At 40.1% G+C, this 22,281-nt stretch overlaps 2 protein-coding genes across 2 annotated transcripts; one reads left to right on the top strand and one right to left on the bottom strand.

Annotated features, from left to right (window-relative positions):
• Window positions 1–4,416: 4,416 nt before the first annotated feature.
• On the bottom strand, window positions 4,417–6,572 carry LOC115749415 (stemmadenine O-acetyltransferase-like). The gene is made up of 3 exons (XM_030686228.2): window positions 6,052–6,572; window positions 5,315–5,857; window positions 4,417–4,973 (listed from the first exon to the last, which is right to left on the bottom strand). Exons 1-3 carry the CDS (start codon window positions 6,460–6,462, stop codon window positions 4,608–4,610), a joined length of 1,320 nt encoding a protein of 439 aa, XP_030542088.1. The 5' UTR covers window positions 6,463–6,572; the 3' UTR covers window positions 4,417–4,607.
• A 12,148-nt stretch (window positions 6,573–18,720) lies between these two features.
• LOC115749432 (probable carboxylesterase 16) lies at window positions 18,721–21,162 on the top strand. Its single transcript, XM_030686251.2, has 2 exons — window positions 18,721–19,577; window positions 20,257–21,162. Exons 1-2 carry the CDS (start codon window positions 18,913–18,915, stop codon window positions 20,789–20,791), a joined length of 1,200 nt encoding a protein of 399 aa, XP_030542111.1. The 5' UTR covers window positions 18,721–18,912; the 3' UTR covers window positions 20,792–21,162.
• The last annotated feature ends 1,119 nt before the right edge of the window (window positions 21,163–22,281 follow it).

The raw sequence follows: 22,281 nt of genomic DNA on the forward strand, positions 1-22,281 counted from the left end.
ATCTTATCACGTGAAAATTATCAAAAAAGTCTTAAATTTATTACTATTATGCAGATTTAAACTTAAACATTTTTTTTGCCAATTTAGTCATAAAATTTTTACATTTATATCAATTCGGTCCATTCGGTGTTAATGGACTTTTTTAATGATATTTTAACTTTTTTATAAGCTTTTTTTTTCTTTTCTTCAATTTTTTTTTCTTTATGGACCCTACGCCGGTGACCCTCACCGGCCAAAGAAATGGCCGGGAGTAGAACGATTGAGCTGTAGTTTTCGATTAGGCTTTCAAAAATCTTGTGGACCTGAAGATCAACATTACCACCACTTTTTTCAGCGGTTGCTCATAATTCGCGGACGTTGTAGGTCGGACTGTCTGTTTCTCGTGCAAACGCATGGCCCTGAATCTTAAAGATATAAAGTACCATGTCTTAACTGATGAGGAAGATAAGGTCCAAAATGCAATTCAATTCTGACTAACAGGGTGTCATTTTCGATGATTACTAGATGTCGGGGGCAGGCAATCAAATCACCTTCAGAATTCACAGTATAATGTGGACTCGAAGTCTCGAAGTGTCTGTCATGGAGGGAAAATCATAAAAAAAATTATAAATTTATTGTAATCATTTTAATTCAATCATAATTTTTTTTTATATCAATTCAGTTTTAAATCTTTTACATTTATGTCACTTCAGTCTTTCGGCCAACTTTGACTAGCCGATGCTAACATAGATAATTTTTAATAATAGTTTTTGAATTTTTCCTCTTTTATTTTCTTTCTTTTTCTTTTTGTTTTTTCTCTCCCTTCCTACGGCTAGTCGCCAGATCCGTAATCGGCCAAAGCCGGCAAGGGCGAGGTTGGCCTCGCCTAGGCTGAGCGTCGCCACCGTCGCTGGGAGAGCTCGCTGGTGAGGCAAGACCTCGCATTTTTAGTTTAGGTTGATAACCTGCCATTGGTCGGCTTTTGCCATTCCATTCCTTCTGCCTCAAATTCATTTCTGTTATCTGTCTGAGGACTACTCTCTTCTCCTGCAATCTGATGAACTTCTTCCAAGCTATTTACGCTTTCTTTAAAACCTCATTAGGGTTTAGGCAGCCATGGCAGTTGAGCTCACCCAGATCTAGCGAGGCTCATAGTAGGACGAGGTTGGGCCTCACCATCGCTGGCGAGCACACCTTGTGACGGTGGCGAGGCTTGGCCTACGTGGGGCCGACCTCCACCTCGCAAACAACCGACCGGAGGAAGGAGGAGGAGGAGAAGAAAATAAAAATAAAAAATAAAAGAAATTAGAAAAAAATAGTGAAGTATTATTAAAAATTATCCAAGTTAGCACCCGTTGGTCAAAGTTGATCGGAAAGACTGAATTGATACAAATGCCAAAGGTTTAGAACTGATTTAACACATAAAAAATAGTTAGGATCGAATTAGCACAATTGCAATATGTTTAGAAATTTTTTAGTAATTTTCCCCTTCCATGGGTGTAAAGTATTGTGGACGTATACAGACTTTCGTGGTACGTATAACGTGTCTTCAATGAGCTTCTAGATTAACAATAAATAAGTTCAACCAACCACCACCTCTTTTGTATTCTTCAATTGGTACATATGAGAGCGTCTTGGAATCGACTGACAGACATCTTTCTAGAATCCTATATTCTATGGTAATATGTCGTATTCACAAGGGTTATAGAGATGTTTGATAGGTTTGGACATTTGTCTTCCCCTCATCTAGATATCAATGTACGAGCACCAAAAAGAAAATCGTTTAATAGTTTGCGCCAGACTATTAGCTTATATGAACTTCCAACCAAACCCTTCCTGAGAAAATCTAGCTATTTATTTATTTATTGAACGACATGAAACCCCACAACGAAGTTGATGCATGACTGTGATTCAAATGACTGTAAAATTGACCAAAAAGTGCTAAGTCTATTGCCCTTTTGCCAATGTAGTCTTAAATTTTTAATTTTACCAATTGAGTCATAAATATTTTCACGTTTTGTCAATTGAGGTCATCTAGCTAATTTTGGCCGAAAATCGCTGACGTTGACATCAACCGTTTTACGTGGCACACAACAGGTTCTAACATGGATAGTTTATAATAATATCTTAGTAGTATTAGAATTTTCCTTTTTATTTTGTTTTATTTTTTTCTGTTCTTTGTTTTTTACAACTGCAGTTGGCGAGGTCGCTAGCTGACCACTACCGGCCATAGGTGTCGAGTCCTCACCCAGGTCTAGGCAAGGGCCGAGACTCCCTAGCCTAGTCCGGGCGTGGGCCATGATGCCCTTGTCGGCCACAAGCGAGGGCCACGAGCAACTCGTGCACTCACTTGTGGTCGGTGAGGGCGTCGCGGCCCTCCCCTATTTTGAGGGAAGGTGTTGGCCCTTGCTGCCCTATGCCGGCCACAATTCAAAAATAAAGAAAAAGAAAAAACCAAACATCAAAAACCAATATAATATAATACTACTGTTAAAAATTATCCACGTTAGCATTGTCTTGTCATATAGGATATTCGGCATCCACATCAGCGATTTTTATCTAAAATTGACTGAATGGACTTAATTGGCTAGATGTGAAAGATTTGGGATTCAATTGACAAGATTAAAAAGCTTAGAACTGAATTGGCAAAAATACAATAGGTTCATGACTTGTTGGACAATTATCCCGACGACCATCATGGTAACTAGATATGATCACGTGGCATTTTGATTCTTTACATTGTGATAGTCGTGCAATCTTGTGTAATTCCTTTATGTTATGTAAGCGAAGTTTTACTGTCTAACCGGATGCATGTAGAGATTATCATTGCTCCGTGGAAAGTACGGTCTGGTGAATGGATCTTTACCCACTTGCGGGGCACTCTATTGAAAACTATGAAAGGGAGTCAAAGGAATGAATCTTTACCAACTTTCGATGATCTCCAGGTTTGCTTGCACATGATATAAAATTATTTACTGCATGCACCGGGTCGTCCCGAGGATAACAATTTGACTCGGCGAGTCACGTTTTTCAAACCGGTCATTTTCTTGGCTAATTCGTATGTCGGACAAGCAAGCCCTGATGGTAGAGCCCGCCCGGCTTCTCTAGAAGATCCAACTTATCTTCATCTTCTAGAGCATGTGCAGAGGCACGCAATCGGATACTTAGCTAACCCATTTAGGCTCTTGGGCCATACCACGCCTAGCTCTCAAGTCGCATGACGAGTCATGTTAGAATAATTAAATATTAAATTACGTATTCGTTTAATAGCTTAAGCTAGCAGTGATCCCACAAAATTTCACATGGCGTCAAAACATAAGGTCCTCTATTTGCTTTTCCCAATGAAATATTTCGACACGTAGCACTAGGCAAAAGATCGGACTAAACGTGAAGAGGAATGTTCGAGTAATTAAATATTAAAATCACGTATTTATTTAATAGCTTAAGCTTTTAAAATAGTTGGCAGTAATTTCATAAAATCTCACGCGTTATGATCTATTGCTATTATATTTAAGACGCTAAATATTTGCATGTGTAGGTACAACGCGTGAATTAGGGTTGCAATATTGGAAAGGTGCATGCTCTTACCGTGGTGTCGATCGTGACCCGTTTTATTTAATATCCGTTCAATTCATAAGACGACACTTTCTAACATCATAATGACCCGGAGCTCCAGCCATCGTCCACATCTTCAGATATGGATCACATGCCATGAAGCCCAAAACCACATGACTTTGAGTGGGGGACAGATGCAATTATTCCAAACCTCTCGCCTTCCGTCGGGAAAATTATCCAAATTTTTTTTAAATTTATTATAATTATGATAATTCATTCCTAAATTTTTTAGCCAATTAAGTTCTAAGCCTTTTGCGTTTATGCAAATTCAGTCCATCCGATCAACTTTGACCGACCAATGTTGATGTGGTAATTTTAAAAAAACATATTAATATTTAAATTTTTTCCTTTTTTTCTATCAACGACCCTCCGAAGGAAGTAGGAGAAGCGTAAAAAGAAAAAGAAAGAAAATAAAAAAAAAAATACAAAATACAAAGTATTAAAGGAGCATTAGAAATGCCATGTCAGCACCGGCAACTACACGTCGGTGCCGGTTGACCAAAGTTGGCTAGGTAGACTGAATTTGCACAGAAACAAAAGGTTTAAGGCTTCATCGGCACAATTACAATAAGTATACAATTACAATAAGTATATGATTTTTTTGATAATTTTTTCCTTTTGGTTTCGCACACTTTGGCTCGGAGCATTTTGGGTATATGGGAAAAGGATTATGAATATTCCTTTTTTATGAACATGACCAAAAATATAGCAAATTATAGACTCAAGTTCACCAGTACCGAATCGAGACAAAAGAACTCCACATTATACTTTGAATTCACAACACTTACACGCATCGAGAACGCACCCGATTTTCAAGACTTGACAGAGCTATTCTGTATACTTTCCTTTTTCATTCAAATTAATCGGATCTACAGTTGCATTTGAAGCTTTATTATTGCACACACACCAAAAGACTTCACATAAAAAAGCCAAAAAGAAAGAAAGACCTAGGAGAAACAACGTCCGTATTCAATATTCATAGTACGGCCACCCTTATTGGCCAACGTCGCCAACTAAAACGCACCGCTTTGGGCGCTCACGGAAGGCGAGACGAGCGCCAGCAACTCCTCATCCTGCTCGAACTTGGCCATGTCGTCCTCCTTGAGGTTGACCCAGGCCTCGATGCCGTCGCCGGACTTGGTGTCCATGAAGACGATCAGGTTCTTGAAAGTGAGGCTCGCCGACCCGACCCAGGCAGGCTTTCCCCACCCAAAGTCCGCCTCGTACGTCGGAAACCGGCACAGGCTCGTGAAGCTGAAAGACACCACCTCGCCTCGCGAGACACTTGACGACAGATCTTTCAGTGACTTCAGGTGGCCCTCCCCTTCCCGGAGTTTCCTAACGTACTCCTCATTCACCTGCTTGATTGCGTCCCTCACCTGTGCAATGGCCGACCGAGAATTTTTGGCTTGAGAAATGCTAAAAAATATTGTTGACATATGAAGTGTAACATAATGATTCGATTTTTTTTTCACCTATTAATGTTTTACTATGACATTTTGTAATTTACTAACGATTGATCTAGAAAATTAGTTTACTTCAAGGTATGTGTCAAGCTGCAAATCAACCTTTATATAGGTGGGTTATATTCAACAACCAATAATCCGAAACATTAATTATTAAATCAATTCCATATATCTGTCATGCTAAAACTAATTAAACCATTCTTATTATTAGCACAAAGAGCCGTTCGCCCCCTAAGTCTACCAGTGCTCATCACCTGATTGACTATCTTGTAGCCTCCGGCGTCCACGGTCGGCACCGTGATCGCCAACCTACTGATGTTGCCGAAGTGGCGCTCCGACATCGGCGGCTCCATCCTTGTCCGAAGATTCACTGCATGGAGCACAGTGTAGATCTTGTTCCCTCTGGCTTCGATTGGCTGCGTGCTCGCCATGTAGCGGCTCCAGAGGAAGGACGACAGGGCCTCGACACGGGTCGGGCGACGGCGTGGCTGGTCAGCCGCGGCTGCAACATTGGTCAGGTCAGCAAACTGCTCGCGGAGCGAGGCGATGGTGGCAGCGTCAAAGACGAAGCGCCTGGTGGACATGTTGTCCTTGACGATGCCAGTGGATGCCTGGAAGCCAGAGAGGTTGATCGGAGGGAAGAGCTCGGAGGAATTGAAGCAGGGATCGGTGATGCCAGGGTCGCCACGGGCAGCAGCGGCCCATGCGTTGAGGAAGGTGAAGAAGGAGAGGGCGTCGGCGACCTTGTGGGAGATCAAAAGGCTGAGGGCTAAGCCACCGCACTCGAAGAAGTTGACCTGTGTCAAGAGCGTAAACATGGTAAGTGGGTGAAGACGCTGCATGTTCAGATAGTGAAGAACATAAAGTTGCATGTAAGTATGGATATGAAGTCCATGTTATAAAAAACTAACGTAGTCTTTGAATTTCCAGATATTTATTTTTGTTTGGTTTTTTGAGCTTGACAAGAATACAGAACCTAGACAACAAATACCTGAACAGCCACAGCCAAGTCCTGCACATCGTCAAGCTCACAGGGAAAGAACCTGTTCATCACCCTAGGGACCGGGTTCTCAAGGATATCCGAGAGTTCACACCTGACCCGAGCCTCCACGTACAAAGCGCCCTCGTCGTTGCAGTCGACGTAGGTATTGTCTCTGACCCGACCAGCGAGAGGGTAGAACTTGGCCAGGGCCTCGGCCAGAGAACGCTTGATGCGGCTACGTTTCTCATCGAGCGACGTGCCGTCATCCCTCGGGAAGAAGAGGGCCAAGGGCATGAACACAGGGACTTGTATCTGGTCGAGGAAGGAGAGCTTGTAATGGCGGAGATGGTCCGGGGTCGGAGAAGAGGGCTTGATGGTGTCTTTGGAGATGACTTCGACTTGGACCTCGGCCATTGTCATCGCTTTCTTCTTTGTGATTTCGAGCTGCTGGAGAGTGTGTATTGATGTGCCGTGCGAGAGTTTAAGCTTGGGGAAGAAAGACGATATGGTGCAGTATAACTTACAGCCATCCCCTCGCAATAGAGGGCGGATTTATATAAAAGGGGGACGATGGACAAAAGTCAAGGGGGAAAGCTAGGGTTTTACTCTTCGTGTTTTATACTATGTGAATTATTCCCTTATATTCTCGTTTCTCCAAAATATGTAAGCTCATTCGACATAAATGAAAGATAATTCGAGCAAAAAATCTCTGTTTGTTTTGTAATCAATAAATGATTCGAAAAATATTTTCTTAAAAATGATCGTTTGTATCGTTCGAAATAATTAATCGATAAAATATATTTTCATTATTAACGATAATTTATATCTAAATATTTTCGTAAATAATAAAATTATTTTTCGTTCATTCACGCGTAAGAAATGAAAACTTTTGGACCCTTGGTCCAAATAACAAGGGTCCAAATACTTGTTAGTTTGCTACCGTTCGTTTGAACTTTCGTTCTTTCCATTTCTCATCGTCCTTCTTTTTCTGTTGATTTTATTTGTTTATTTATCTTCTTTATACCCTCGAGGGTGGGGGCCACGCCAGATGGAGCAGGTAGTGATGCTTAAGTGGCTCAATGTGAATGGCAGGGAGACTTTGAGCCACGAAGAGTTTTGAATTGTTGACCAAATCAACGGTGGATACGAGTTGCCAGCTGGGAAAAGCGACAATGATAGGGAAATCCATGATAGGGGTCGGGATCAGAAGAAAGTAACACGGTAAAACTTCATAAAAGGTCATTGCCCTGCTCCATGAGACAAGACAGCAAATAAATGTTTTATAAAGATATAAAATATCTTATGGAACAACGCTTAATTTAGAGTTTAATAAATGTCCCGTTATACTTTCTAGATTGTCAATTACAACAAAGTTGACGTAGAAACTATATAGAGATTATCAATAGGATAAAAGAAGATTATTACGTGAAAAATCATTGGGCTAAAACACCGTGGGAGTTATTGGATATAGTTAGGGGCATAGAAACATTAAGAGTATTTGATTGACTCGAGTGTACTTGTATGTTTGATCTATAATGAAATTTGTTACTTCTGTTCTCGTGAACGTAAGTTTCCCGACCGAACCACATAATTTGATATCAAATTTATTTTCTTATCTGGTCTATTTTTCTGTTCTATCACTTGTTTCGGCAACAAGTAACCATGTCGGAGACAATTTCAAGGACGGCGAATTTTGTGGCTGAGTCATGTGGGACGATCGATGAAGGCTGTATTGCCACGTCATTAATTTAGGCAAGAATCAGCCGAAATGATTATATTGAAATTTCGCGCGAAAGTTTAAGGCTACGTTGACAAAAATTGACAGAACTAAGACCAAATCAGCATGATTAGATTTTAGGGCTGATTTCGTAATTCTCCCTTTCTTACTACAACTCTTCTTTTGTGCTTGAGGTCGGTTAAAGGATTTAAGATATTCGACGTCATAACGCACTTTGGAGGACAACTAACATGAAATCGGCACGTGTGCGCTCATATTAGTTTGCTAATACATAATCTACGGAAACTTATATCGTGAGGAGTTATGTCGTTTCATTACATCGTTATCGGTATTTATTGGACGGGCACATATGTCAACCGTCTTTATCTTCCTTGGGATCGATTGTCAACTTCTTGGGAAATAAAAAAGGAGTTCAGTCAACTTACCTAATTTCATTTAAAGGAATGCAGATGCAGTGCTACCCAAACGAGAATTCAAAGCCTTAATTAGATCACAAAATAAATAAATAAAAGTTTTTTCAATTGTGTTGGATATTGTGTTAGGTAAATCGGATATCTTCTATTTCCGCACTTGCGGATTAATTAGCCAATTCTTCTTCCAATAGTATTACTAATGCTACAAATATATAGCAGAACCGTATGCGCCACCTTATCAAAGTTCATATTTTGTAAGTTTTCATTGCAACATATGGTGTTGTCCTTGTATTTTGTACGCAACCTAGTCTTGCCAATCGTAAAATTTCGGAAGGCGGATCGTAGCACGGAACACCAATTTCCGCCTCTTGAATTGAACTGAAAAAAAAAAGAAAAAAGAAACACAGAAAACAAAACCACATCGGATTGCTCAAGTGATGAGCGTGTTCATCTCTTGCTCAAGACTTAAGTTCGAATAACCACGCTTACGCATTTTCTTAAGGGCATCTCCAATAACACGGATTACTTAACTAAAAACTTCAAAACTATACAGTTCCCTGCTTCGTAAAACATGTTTTATCCCCCCATCGAATTCTTCCTTATAATCAAGCTTATTAAGCAATGCAAATCTAAGTTATATGGTACCATAAGTTTAGCCCTAGGAGGAAAAGAAAAGGGGTTCAAATCTAGGTGAATATATCACCCTAAATGCGGAGACAATATGAGTGTTCAATTGGTCATGCGTTAGACATCTTTAACATCATGAAAAGTCCGGACGACGATAACGACACCATTAGAATAAAGTCCACGTAACAATAAATCAATGTTAGACCGACCCGGAAGCATATCATCCCATTTAATTTTGGAGAATTTGGCACGAGCCTTTGCGTTTCTTCTCTTCTGTATTGTGTAAAACGAGATAGACAGCTGCGTCGTCGTTCTGATGCACCAGCTTCCTCCTCCTCCTCCTGCTTCTTCTTTTTTCATTCTACCGTATCTTGTTAGTGGCGTCGACACGTCTTCATTTTTTCTGTGTGGGATCATCTGTCAAGTTGCGCGGCAAAAATCCAATGGACGGGGAATCGTTGACGTTTGACTATACACAGAGATGGGATTTTGTTTGGCTGTTTGCCACAAAATTCAAAAATGTTGTGTGCGGCCGTGGAGGATGTCCAAAATTCAGCAATAGGTGCTCGTGTTTTCACATATGTTATCGCGTTCCAAATTTATGACGTCGGATAATAAGAAGGTGCTGAAAAAGGAAAAAAAAAAAAGCAAGTGGAAGACCGAGCCAAACCTGAGTATTTTTTTTGGTTGATACGGGTTATTGCGGCTCCAACTCGGTTGTAAGGAAGATATTGTTAGGCTTGTCCCACATTGATTATGAAATGGGCTAGTGATCGGTTTATAAGTGTGACTTCATTCTTTAAATTAGCTTTTTGGACGAGAGAATTTATTATATTAACAAGAGTGAGGGTAAAATGCTCTTAGCACTACCTTTTTTATTAAATGGATTGAAAGTGCTTTCTTTCCAATCCAATAGAACCCAATGCGCATTTATTTTGTCTAAATCACTCCTACCTATATCTAACTCACTCCTACCTATATCCAAAACCTTCGATAACCCATATATCACGAGTTGAAATACGAGTCCATTATCCATTTCGTCACCTATGACTACAATTAGCTCACACACGACATGTGAATTGTGATTGACCGTCGTTATATTGAACATGATGAATAATCTGGATAGATGTCCTACATCTGAATTGAATTCTTTATGATTAAAGAATCTCTTTCTAGTTGTTCTGGAAAAATTAGGAAATTCTCTAGAAGAAATGCAGGGTTCTACTTCTAACGGCGACATGATAATGATAACCCCCTATTAACTACTTCATTTATGGCATGGTAACATAAATACATGTCCTGCCCAAATAGTATTTGTAACTTGGTATCCTCTTGCCTAGTAGGCAAAGATTGACCTTCGCAGAATATGTCTAGAGTTGAGCTAACTAGCTCCTGTCCCAATTGAAAACCGATGCCCACTTACATGGCGTAATATCACTTTCAAAAACCATAATGACTCGGAGTTCCAGCTGCCGACGTCTTCGGATGTGAACATGTTACGCGCTTATTACGTATTTTTTCTTGTTTAGCCAGGAAAATCTACAGTTGCATTTCGAGCTTTACTACTGCATTCACACACACATACATTCACATGAAAAGCCAAAAAGAAAAGAACCCCATGAGAAAAAAAAAAGAAAAGAAAACAACGTCCGTACTCATAATGAAGTCATATAGGCTTACATAGTCACCTTCATTTACATGCTCATCTATATATGATGACTGGATTGCCACGTCCGTCCTAATAATTAAGTCATTAAGACCTGAACAAGGTCACCCCGTACTCATAATGTAAGTGTAAGGTGATTGTTGAAATCATTTCGCTTAGTAATTAAGAGAATCTTCCTGTAGCAAATTTATAAAGAGTAATGCCAGGTTTTCTAACGATTGATCTAGAAAAATAGTTTATTATGAGCTACTTGTCGGGCTGCAAAATCGTATTTTAAATAGGTGAGCTATATTTTGCAGTGAATAGTTCGGAACATCAATTTATAAATAAAATAGATAGACCGGCCTTAGTACACGTCCATCTAATATTTCTCTTTTGTAAATCATTATTACTCTCATTTTATTTCGCGAAAAATGGATGATTTACAAAATATTTTCATAAAAATGATGGCTTGTATCGCTTGAAATAATTAGCGAATGGAAAATGTTTTCATTGTTGACATCAATTTTTGTCTAAATCTTTTCGTGAATGGTGAAAATATTCTCATTCATTCATTTTTGTAAGCGACATAAGCGATTTTTTCAGGAAAATATTTTTCAATCTATTTATCTTACGTAAGACAGACAGAGCCTTAATACAATAATAGGAAGCCAAATAGGCCCTCTCGGTCTGATTGTGCTCATCACCCGATGGGCTATCTTGCAGCCTCCGTCGGTGTCGGCATCCTCGGTCGGCAGTGTAATCGCTAGCCTACAAATGTTGCCAAAGCGGTGCTCCGACAGCGGTGGCTCCGCCATCGTCCGGAGATTCACTTGCACGGGCTATAGCTTGTCCCCTATGTCGTCAGCTGCGTGCTAGCCATTGAAGGAGGATTCCGTAAGCTTCTAGAAATAAGACATTCCGAAACAGCAACTCTTCTTCTGCAACAATCTTTGCTTACGTTGCAGGTTTGGTCGATGAATCTTTAGAATGAAAGATTCTTCTACGCCTCTTCGTATTAATCTATTTATCTATATACTAGATTATTGTCATTACCTTTCTTCATACTTTATTAGGTGAATAACATAAGATAAGTAGATTTACAAGTTAAAATTCTTTTTTTCGGCTTTATCACTTTTTTTAAAAAAAACCATCATTGTTGTTTATTTTTTTTAATCATCATCCATTACCACTTAATTCTTATAGGCATCGAAAAAATAGACAATAACTGAGTTTAAGCTATTAAGTGAATGCGTGTTTTGATATTTAGATATTGTAACATTCCCTATGTTGGTAAGTTAGACTTTGGCCGAATGGCTGCGTTTAAAGCCATTGAATGAAGACTGATTTAATGTTTAAATATTCTAATACTTTCTCCCACGCGCAAACTAGACTTTGGCCATGACCAAAAAAAAAAAGGACTTTGGCCTAAGACTAAACGCAAAAATATGTAACAAGGGAGGCAATTAGAAACTTGGAAAGATTCGAACCCGTAACCTCTCACTCCAATACCCGAAAGATTTTGTAGAACCATTGTCAATCATTCAAAAAGTTTAAATTATTGAATAAAGGTATGATTTAATATAATTAAACAAGCGTCTTTAGGGCACCCGTTAACTAGACCCCTCGTGTAATTAACGTTAATCATGATTAATTTCTTTTTCTTTTGTTGCTTAGGGTTCTTATGAGCGATTATCCGAAGAATTATTGCGTGATTTCTCTTTATGTTATATATGTTGATAGAGGAATTATTAAAGAAGATATCCTTGTTCAAAGTATGGATGGTTCCAACATTTTCGTGGAAGTTGCTATATCTAGAAATTCACGACTGATGAACAGTAAGTAAACGCAAGGCGGCATATAAGGAGTTGGTGATGAATTAAAGATTGAACGAATGAATTAATTAAATATTTGGGGAAACATAAGGAATTTCAATGCATTTGAATATGAAATTGGACTGAAATTGATTTGATAATATTATATGTGTAACGTTATTCCTCATGAAGGCAGAGGGCGTGTCTTTTGACGGAGCACCGAAAGAAATGAGCAGCGCTGGATTCTTATTTTGGACTTTGGAATAGTCAATAGACGACTTTGCCAGGCTTATGCTTCTTTTAAGGCTCCGTTTATTTCGCGAAAAATATGATATTTTCGGACAATATTTTCAAAAGAAAGTCATTTTTCCAGAAAAATAACCATTTTTTCCGGTGTTTGGCTAAGACTTAAAAATGATTTGGAAAACGATTTACTTCATTTGGCAAGGAATTGATTTTCCTAAAAATATTATTAATAAATTTGAATAAAAATTCAATTTTTTTATTTTTCAATTACTTTCTTTAATTTTTTTCTCTTCTTTTTTTTCTTCTTTCTTCTTTAATTTATTCGTTAGCCGGTTGCCGGCCACAACGATGCCCGGTGAGCTTAGGCTGAGCCAAATCCGGAGAGGCTTGACGTCACTTGAGGCTAGCGATGCCGAGGCTTCACTCGAGCGGGCGAGGCGAGCCTCACTTGGTCGTCTCGCATATCCGGTGAGGACGGCGGGTGATCAGTTGACAAAGAAATTAAAGATGAAAGAAGGAAAAAAAGAAGATAAAAAAAATTAAAGAAATTAATTTAAAAAAAGTATTCAAAAAATTAAATAAATAAGAAAATTTTCGAATTTTGAAAAAAAAAAAGAAAAAAATTAATTAAAAAGAAAGAAAATGTGAAGAGATGAGGATGAAAAGATGAGAAAAATATTTTCCTCTTCTCAAAAAGAGGAAAATATTTTCCCCGCTTTTGAAAGAGATTTTTTCATGGGGGAAAAATGTTTTTCGGGACTAGCTCATTTTCCGCGAACCAAACCCAAAAAATTCGAAAAACGTTTTTCGAGAAGTTGTTTTTCACGAAACAAACACAGTGTGAGTGTTTTGAATGATGCGGTTACAAGAAACCTGGTTGGTAGGAACCTCGACCACACTAGCTAGTCACCAATGCCACAAGTCGGGATCGACCAAATTAAGGTGGGGCTGGCGGTTGCTATGGCGGCAGCGGCGGCCATGATTTATTAACCCCTTAAACTCTTGCATTACTCCACATCCCACAAGATAATAAAACATCAAATAACTATATCGGTTCATGTTGATAAAGGTGATCTGATTTTGACCGACAAATCGGCCCTCACGAATTGTTACTTTGTCAACAAGTATGTATAAAACGTAGACGGACCGGTATGCATAATCACACGAAAGGTTTATTTTGACAAGAATTTCTAGATTGTGACTTCATTAAACACACAATGGTAATGTTATCAAGAATTTCTAAGAATTCACCATGCTCATCTTTAAGCTCGAATTCTCTCTTTATAAACTTCTCTCGTTTTAAGTGCTGACTTAAGCATTGCAAGACCAATCCAAGAGTAAAACTCGAGCGCCTTGACCCAATTGTCGTGGTGCATATTGATTTCCCAATGAATGGTGTGCTTGTTTCACTAAAAACTTCGCGATAGCGGAAAATATTTTTCAAGGAAATCATCTTCGACGAAAATGGCTAGTTTTCATTTGTTTAATAGATTGAGGAAAATGATTTCCTTCTTACTAGAAGGGGAAATTATTTTCTCTCAATCTAGGCTTGTTACTTTCAATTCATAGAAAAAGATTTTCCATAGATCGAGTAGTTTTCCGTCATTCAAACACTGAAAAGTAGGAAAGCAATTTCCTAGAAACAGTTCTCCTTCAAACAAATAAACCCTAAATTGCAAACCAAACTTGTGATCTACGATTCTAGCTTCATCACATTCAACTAATGTTTTGGATTATCAAACCCTGCTTTTCTTCGTGGCACAAAAGTACTAATCCACTTTGTTAGTAGAAATACTAAATTTCGCATTCATCCGACAACTTAAGCTTTTGGAAACAATTGGCAGTGATTTCATAAAGTCTCACTTAATATCGAGCGAGAAGGTCATAAGTTTAAATCTTTCCGGTCTTCGACGCGTCAAGGAATATATTTGCAAATTGGAAGGTTGTTTCTAGCAAGCAAATTATATGGTAATGATGCAGATGGCATGCAGAAGTTTCTCTGAGGAGAATAAATGTAATGCTGAGGAAGGTGATAGAGACTAATGACATGTCTTCCTACGATCAGTTAAAAATTAAGCCATCATCGTTGTGACTTTATTTCCTTTTGCGTTTCCTTTTGTCTCTTCCCGTTCAACACGGGATTACTTCTCGTTCGCGCTCGAGCCTACGACTTATCGTGATTCAATTGATTCCCGCACGTATTTGAGAACGACCTTCGTCACTTTTCCAATTCTCAATCCGTTCGCCCTCTTGACTCAAATATCATGTCGTTCCAAATTCACGCTTAATTAACACACGTCGAGTATTTTGGCTTCACGACGCGTTTTGGGTGTGGACATTCTAACGGACCTAAAAGCCGGACTATTCTGCACTCATTTAAATAATTCAATCCATAGAGATAATTCAACGCGTCATCAGAAGCATATACCATGTCTATTTAAGCTCTTTCAAATGGCAAATAGCACCGATGAAAAAGTAAGACTCGGAAATTATGTTACGAAGTTATAACTCGTCCACGAGATTCCACAGATTTAGAGTTTTAACGTCTAGGATTCATCATGGTAATCGCATAAACTAGTAAATAGGAATTTGCACGGTCGATTTTCTCAAGATAGATGTTACAAATTGTCAATTAACCAATTCGTGGGGTCCGACGCATACTTGGTGAACTGGCATCAAATGTTTTGTGCAACCGATCTTTTGATTTTCTCCGAGGTGTCCATGAACGGGTGGGCTGCGATGGCTGTATCGTGGCCTGACAGTGGTAGGCCCAACCCAAGAACGGACAGATTAGGCCCAAATCCCCTCATTAGTGTATTGAATTTTGAATTATGTATTTTTCATGGCGCATGATGAGTTTGTTTTGCAAAAAATAAACGAATTGTATCGACTGAAATGAGTAGTCAATGAAAAATGATATCATTATGAACAATAATTTATGTTTAAATATATTCGTAAATAATAAATATATTTTCACTTATTCATTTTTGTAAGCCGGACGAGCAATCATTTTTATGAAAATATTTTTCGAATCATTCATTTTTCGAGAAATAAACAAAGCCGAAGATAGCCATCACAAGACCATGCAAAATGGGCGGTGACGTCTATTCGTGGTTATGCTGGATTTTACCACGTAGCTACGCTTGTATTATGTCGCGACGTACTCGTTTTGATCCTTCATTTGAGGAGGATATCCGAACCTTTCAGTTTCACTAATAAAAGTAATGCCATGTTCATAACATAAAATTCGTGGCAGCATAATTATCATTTATCTTTTCTTGGGCATGAAAATGGCCAACCGTAAAAAAAAAAATTGCAAATTCTGCGTTACATGGACTAGAGGGAAAAAAAAATGGCTTGATTTTGATAATTCAAATGCCTTATTGAAAAAGGAAAAAAAAAATCTTTTGCATTGTTTTTACAGAATTGTCCGAACATTATCAAATTCATTGCATCTACGACGGATTACTTTCGCTTCCATGACAAACGCAAGGCATCGCCTCAATACTTCAATCGTAAAGACACGGAAATTTGATGGACTTGGTGATTGAAACCAAAGTCTCGAAGACCACGTTTAAGATATACTAAATCTAATTGGTTTTCTTAGTGATACGAGGAAGTTGTTAATTACAAAAACACCCTCAATTTACGGGAGAAAAGAAAATGATGGCGAAGATATGAGAGGGGGGAAGAAATTGAATTCTCCAACGTATTTGCTGGGAAAGGTAGAAAATGAACGTTGATATAATATCTTAATATTTACCACTGTACCGTATTACCCTCTGGCCTTTTGTTTTGCCCCGAACTTTTGAGGGCAAGTATGGAAAATGACGAAATAGCCGCGCCATGTTTTCGCAGGTTGGTCTTCTACCTCCGTCGTCAAGGATGCGCATGATGACAGTTTTATTTCTCGATTTTTTTATAATGTAATTTCATTTTTCTATTTTCGAAATAAATTTTTAGTCTAAAAATAGATTTGAAATAGAATTTTCTACTTTCTATTTCTGGAAAAAAAACATAAACAATAATGCTTATAATTACTCACTCCCTCTCTCTCGCGTGTGGTCTCTCCTTTCTCTTGAGTCCCTATTGCTAGTCACACGTCGCCAGTCACATTGGCAACCGGAGCCTCTCTCGCATCTATCTGCCATTTGACATCTATGGTGGCTTCTCTTGCATCCCTACCACCATTTGCCACCCGTTAGCACCCAGCCTGCCAATTGCCTCTCTCACGTCTCTACAGCCGGCTAACATTCGACATCTGCCATTCGCTGGCGCCCAATCGCCCGCCATCGATCCTCGGTCCTCGACTTCCGTTCTCCCTTATTTGTTTGCCATTCATCGGTCACCTTTTGTCGGTTGTTGGCTGATGCCCACGGCGGGTAATTATAGAAATTTTATATTATTATCAAATGAATAGAAATAATAAAAATTTTATATCATTATTAAACGGGAGAGTAGAATATTTTTGGCTCCTTCTAAATCGCCGCGAACACGAATCTATGTCTCTGTCTGCACCCGGACTTCCAATGCGACGACGTGGTGGGACCCATCAGGTTAGCTCCATGGGCTCCACACCAAGCTAGCGCGCGCATCGCCGTCCGATGCTGTGCTGCTGATGCATGGACAGCCATGGATAAAAAATAGCCCTGGAGCCCTCAACCAACCCGGGAAGGACTCTATTTCTTTCTCTGCATCGCCAGCGAGGAGCCAAATCGTCCCACCACATGTTCCCGTGGTCAATTGCCAGATGTTGGGGCACCAAAAAAAAAAAAAAAATACTTTGCCAGATGTTCGACCCAAAAAAAAATAAAAAAATTGTGACATGCGCGAGCGAAACCATGTATTCCCACGCTAGCCATCACATCACCGACCCACCAAATTTTTCTCGCATCCATTTTTTTCTATCAATACAACGACATACATACGTAATAAATTTACTTTAAATAATTTTTTTGGCCATTAAAAACTTTAAGATAAATTTATCATAAAATAAAAAAATCTTAAATTAATACACTTATAATAAATTTATCATCGATTAGTTTTTGTTAAATAGAATTAACACTATGAAAAATCTCAAATTGATATATATATATATATATATATATATATATATGTAACAAGTAAATAAACAAGCTTATTGTTTAAGTGGCCTCTCAAATTTCATAGGGGCCGTACTAATTAATCATGGGGCTAGGGAGAGACGAGTAAAAACAGCGACTCCTTTGAGCGCTCACAACTTATTGCAATAGGAAAACTCGGGTTTTTCAAACTTCTTAATGGCTAGTGTGTACTGGCTAATTCCCTCAAATTTTTAACGATTTCTTAAGTTTCGTGTTATGGAGCCACCGTTCATCTTATATCTTTGCTCTGTAGTTAATTTTTTTTTCCCTTTATTTTTTGTGCACATGTCGGTTGAAAATTAATTTGACAGCCTTTTGTGGTTAATGTTATATAGGGAATTTTAATTTATCAACGCAATCATTTCTAATCTACACAAATAAAGATTCCCTATCTCTTGTAATATTTGGTCATTAACCTACGGGAAACACCAATTTTATGAATTTATTTTTGTGGCATTAGAGGAATTGAAACTCCACGAGTAAATAGAATACTCGTTAAAATATTTCATTACTTTTGAGTATAATACAACGAAAATCAACATTATTCGAAAGGCAAGCCCAGGAAAAAAAAATGACACGTGCAATGAAAGTTCTAAAACTTGTCATGAAGGCACAATTGAATCATAAAACTTACAAAAAATGCAATAAAGCCTTAAGATTTGTCAAGTTGGTACAATCAACTTCTTTTATTAACTCATCCTATTTAGATTAACGAAAAATATTGAAGTGACTTATCCTGTTGCCGAAAAGGGTCGATAGAGGCCGCCGAGGTCTTCGGGAGAGTCGCAGTCCAAGCCGTGGTTAGGCGGTGACCCTCACCTATGGTTGGCGAGGGTTGCTGGCCCTTACCGAGGCCCCCGCGATCAGCCATTACCCCTGGTTTTTTTTTTTTGTGTGTATAAAATAGCTTTTCTATTTTTCTGGTAATGAACATCGAACCGACCTCTCTTTCTAGTCGTGTGCAATTGAAGCACCTAAATCGGGCAAAGGATGAACCGGGCGGAGGTTTGGCTCGGTTCGGTTCGGTTTTGAAAGACGGTTTGCGTCGCCACGTTGGCATCGCAGGTGAAATCGAGGATGACGAACGATGAGAAGCTTCTACTCTGACCGCTGTTCTTCGTCTCCTACATCGGCTCTCCTTTCTCCACACGCCGTTGTGAAATTTGAATTGAACAAGTCTCTTCCTATGTAGTCCTCCTTCTCTCTCGTAAGGTCCCAATTTCAATCCCAACTCAATCTCTCTCTCCCCTCTCTCTCTCTGAAAATGCCGACCGCGGTGGTGAAGCTGTACAGCGGCTTCTTCAAGTACCAACTCAAGCACAAGCTCCAAGCCCTCGCTCAATCTCCTCCTCCAAGCCCCGGCTCCGGCGACCAGTTCGGCGTCGCCTCCCGCCTCGACGAGCCCGTCGCCCCCGCGAATCCGTCCTTCGTCGACGGCGCCGCCACCAAGGACATCCACATCGACCCCTTCTCCGCCCTCTCCCTCCGCGTCTTCCTCCCCGACACCGTCCTGACGTCCCCGACCGGCGGCGGGAGCCCCGATGGCCCTGCCCCTTACGGCGGATACTCCCCTCCGACCGGGGAAGACTGCGTCAAGCTCCCGGTGATGCTGCAGTTCCACGGAGGCGGCTTCGTGAACGGTGGGCACAACTCGGCGGAGAACGACAGGTTTTGCCGGAGGATCGCGAGGGCGTGCGACGTGATTGTGGTGGCGGTCGGGTACAGGCTAGCACCGGAGAGCAAGTACCCGGCGGCGTTCGAGGACGGGGCCAAGGCGTTGAACTGGCTGGCGAAGCAGGCGAATTTGGCGGACTGCAGTCGGTCCATCGGGAAACTGAGGAGGAGTGTCGGGGTCGAGGGCCGTGTGTTCGACAGCTTTGGCGTGTCGATGGTCGAGCCGTGGCTCGCCGCTCACGGAGATCCTTCCAGGTGATTAGTTGCTTTCTTGACAAATGGCTCTGAGTTCCGAATATGTCAAAGTGATTGATTATGTCTCTTGTTGATGCATATATTGCAATTCTCGATTGACATTGAAATAATCAGTGCCTAGGTACTGAACAAATTGGCGTTTGTCTTGGTGCAGGGACAATTGTACCAGAACTATTCATGGAACTAGACTAAATTTCTGTAGATAATGTTGTATGATGGACATTTCCTTTTAGAGCTTGGATAGGAGGATTCATAGGTGGATAGGATATTGGTCAGAGGGAGCTAAATGAGGCATTATACTATTGAACAGTTTGAGACTTGAGATGTGCTTCAATGGTTGATGATTGGTGTGATCAGATGGATATGCATATGACACTGATTGAGTATGATCTGTGCTTCTGCGAGAAACATCGCGCTTGGTCATTTCATAAGAACCTTTATGAGAGGCCTTCGGTTTCTCGCAGTTCATCCAACTCACCAGTTTTGTCCGGTAACTCTTAACATAAGGCTACATAACATTCTCTAGGACAATGCCTGTCTCTGAAATCACTCTTGCTGCAAGAAAATTGTGTTACGACAGCTGCTTTACTTTAGCTACTGTCCAAAGTCCGTTTGCAAGTCCTTTTTGTTGTTTTTGATAATAATATCAGCTAAAGCTGCCCCAATCTTTCTCGAGCAGGTGCGTCCTCCTCGGTGTGAGTTCCGGTGCCAATATCGCAGACTATGTGTGTCAAAAGGCCATAGAGGAAGGGAAGCTCCTTGACCCTATCAATGTGGTGGCTCAAGTCCTAATGTATCCCTTCTTTGCTGGGACCACCCCCACGCACTCTGAGGTCAAGCTTGCAAACTCTTACTTCTATGACAAGGCTATACGCAACATGGCGCTGAAGCTCTTGTTACCGGACGAGGAGTTCAGCCTTGACCATCCGGCAGCAAACCCTCTTGTCTCGAGAATGGTGCCTTTGAAGTGCATGCCTCCAACTTTGATGGTAGTGGCTGAACATGACATGATGCGGGACCGCGCCATCGCTTACTCTGCGGAACTGCGGAAGTTCAATGTCGATGCTCCCGTGCTGGACTATAAGGATGCTGTTCACGAGTTCGCCACTAAGGATATGCTTCTTCAGACGCCGCAAGCTCGAGCGTGTGCAGAGGATATAGCGATATGGGTTAAGAAATACGTCTCACTCAGAGGTCTCGAGTTTTCTTACTGAACTGGTTAGGAAAGAAAATTTTGCAAGTTTTGGCGAATCGAAGTGACCGAAGATAATCGAAGTGACCGAAATATCATGGACAGGAAGGCCAATTCAGAGCTGCGAGACAACTTTTGCTTGGTTGAGTATATATGCTTGTCCATGAAGAAACACATGGAGATTAGACTCTGGTCATGGTGATCGGCGAAGTCGCCATCTCTTTCCTCAAATGCTGAAGCTCTTCAGAGATATGATTGTTTCCATTCTTTGAGGCGTTTTTCCTCCCATTGTATAGTCACAATTGATTTGTTCATCTGTTCATATTCATCGCCTCGATGTGAAAATGTATCTTACAGGATCTGATCTTATATGAAAATTTCTTCCTGTCTTGTCCTTTCTGCTGTCATTGTAATTTTGTCGGCATTCAGATCCGGAAATTTTTATGTTGCATTGCCCAATCCATACTTAGCCAATGCCTTGAGGGTGGATTTGCATTCTTGTTTCTCCCAGTCTGGGGTATCAACGTTCCTCTTAAATCTGCACTGGACTTACAATAAGTGAACGACAACGGTTCGATTTGACGATTTGAGCTGAGTTTTGCTTGTCCTGACTTGTTCATATTCTGATGTCCTTTGTAATGTCGTTCCATGCAGCTTTTCTGCAGCTATCACCAGTCATCATCCTGGCACATGAGGGTCGAATCGCTTGACTTTTCTCACCTTCTCAAACCATTTTGACCCCTTCCCTGTGCTTTGCCAAATTAATGCTGGACGGAGATTGCTTTTGAAATGTAGGCACCGCGATTGGATTCCAGTCATCTGCTGTACTGATGTCTGTGAAGCTAGCTAAAACTTTGAAGGGAACCGAGAATCCTCATCATCTTCCGAGACGGCTGATCTTATATCGGGAAAATGTCCGTGCAACAGAAGCGCCGCCGCCATGCATATGAATCTTTCTATAAGTCGTTTCTCCACGTTCAGAGTGTCGCTTTGTTATGCAAAAGACTTTCATGCGACGCGTAATCGGAGTTCTTGGGTCTTGATCGTCGAACCCTTGTTATGGCGTTTCCCGATTGGGCAAACCACCACGTTGAACCCGAGTCCCGAACCATCGCGCACCTGGTTCATGGACTGGCTGGACCAATTTGGCTATTGACTGTGACTAATGAAAAATAAACAAATAAATAATAGAAGCGCCGCCAAAAAGAAAAGGAAAAATGATACAAATTATCTTTGAATTTTTGCTCAATGTGCAATATCATCTTTTAACTTTTAATTTGATCAATATAGTCCTTGAACTTTAGCCCAATATGTAATGTGGTCCGTGAACTTTTAATTTGTTCAACGTAGTCCTCGAACTTTTGAAATAGGTTCAACTTAATCCCAAAGTACAAAGCTATCCCTGAACTTGAATTAATGAAAAGACTATTTTGGACAACCTCCTAGAATTTAGGAATTGAACATATTTCAAAAGTTCGGGGATCATATTAGTTCAATTAAAAGTTTAGAGAC

This window comes from Rhodamnia argentea, chromosome 6, assembly GCF_020921035.1.
Source record: "Rhodamnia argentea isolate NSW1041297 chromosome 6, ASM2092103v1, whole genome shotgun sequence".
Classification (NCBI taxonomy): Eukaryota; Viridiplantae; Streptophyta; class Magnoliopsida; order Myrtales; family Myrtaceae; genus Rhodamnia; species Rhodamnia argentea.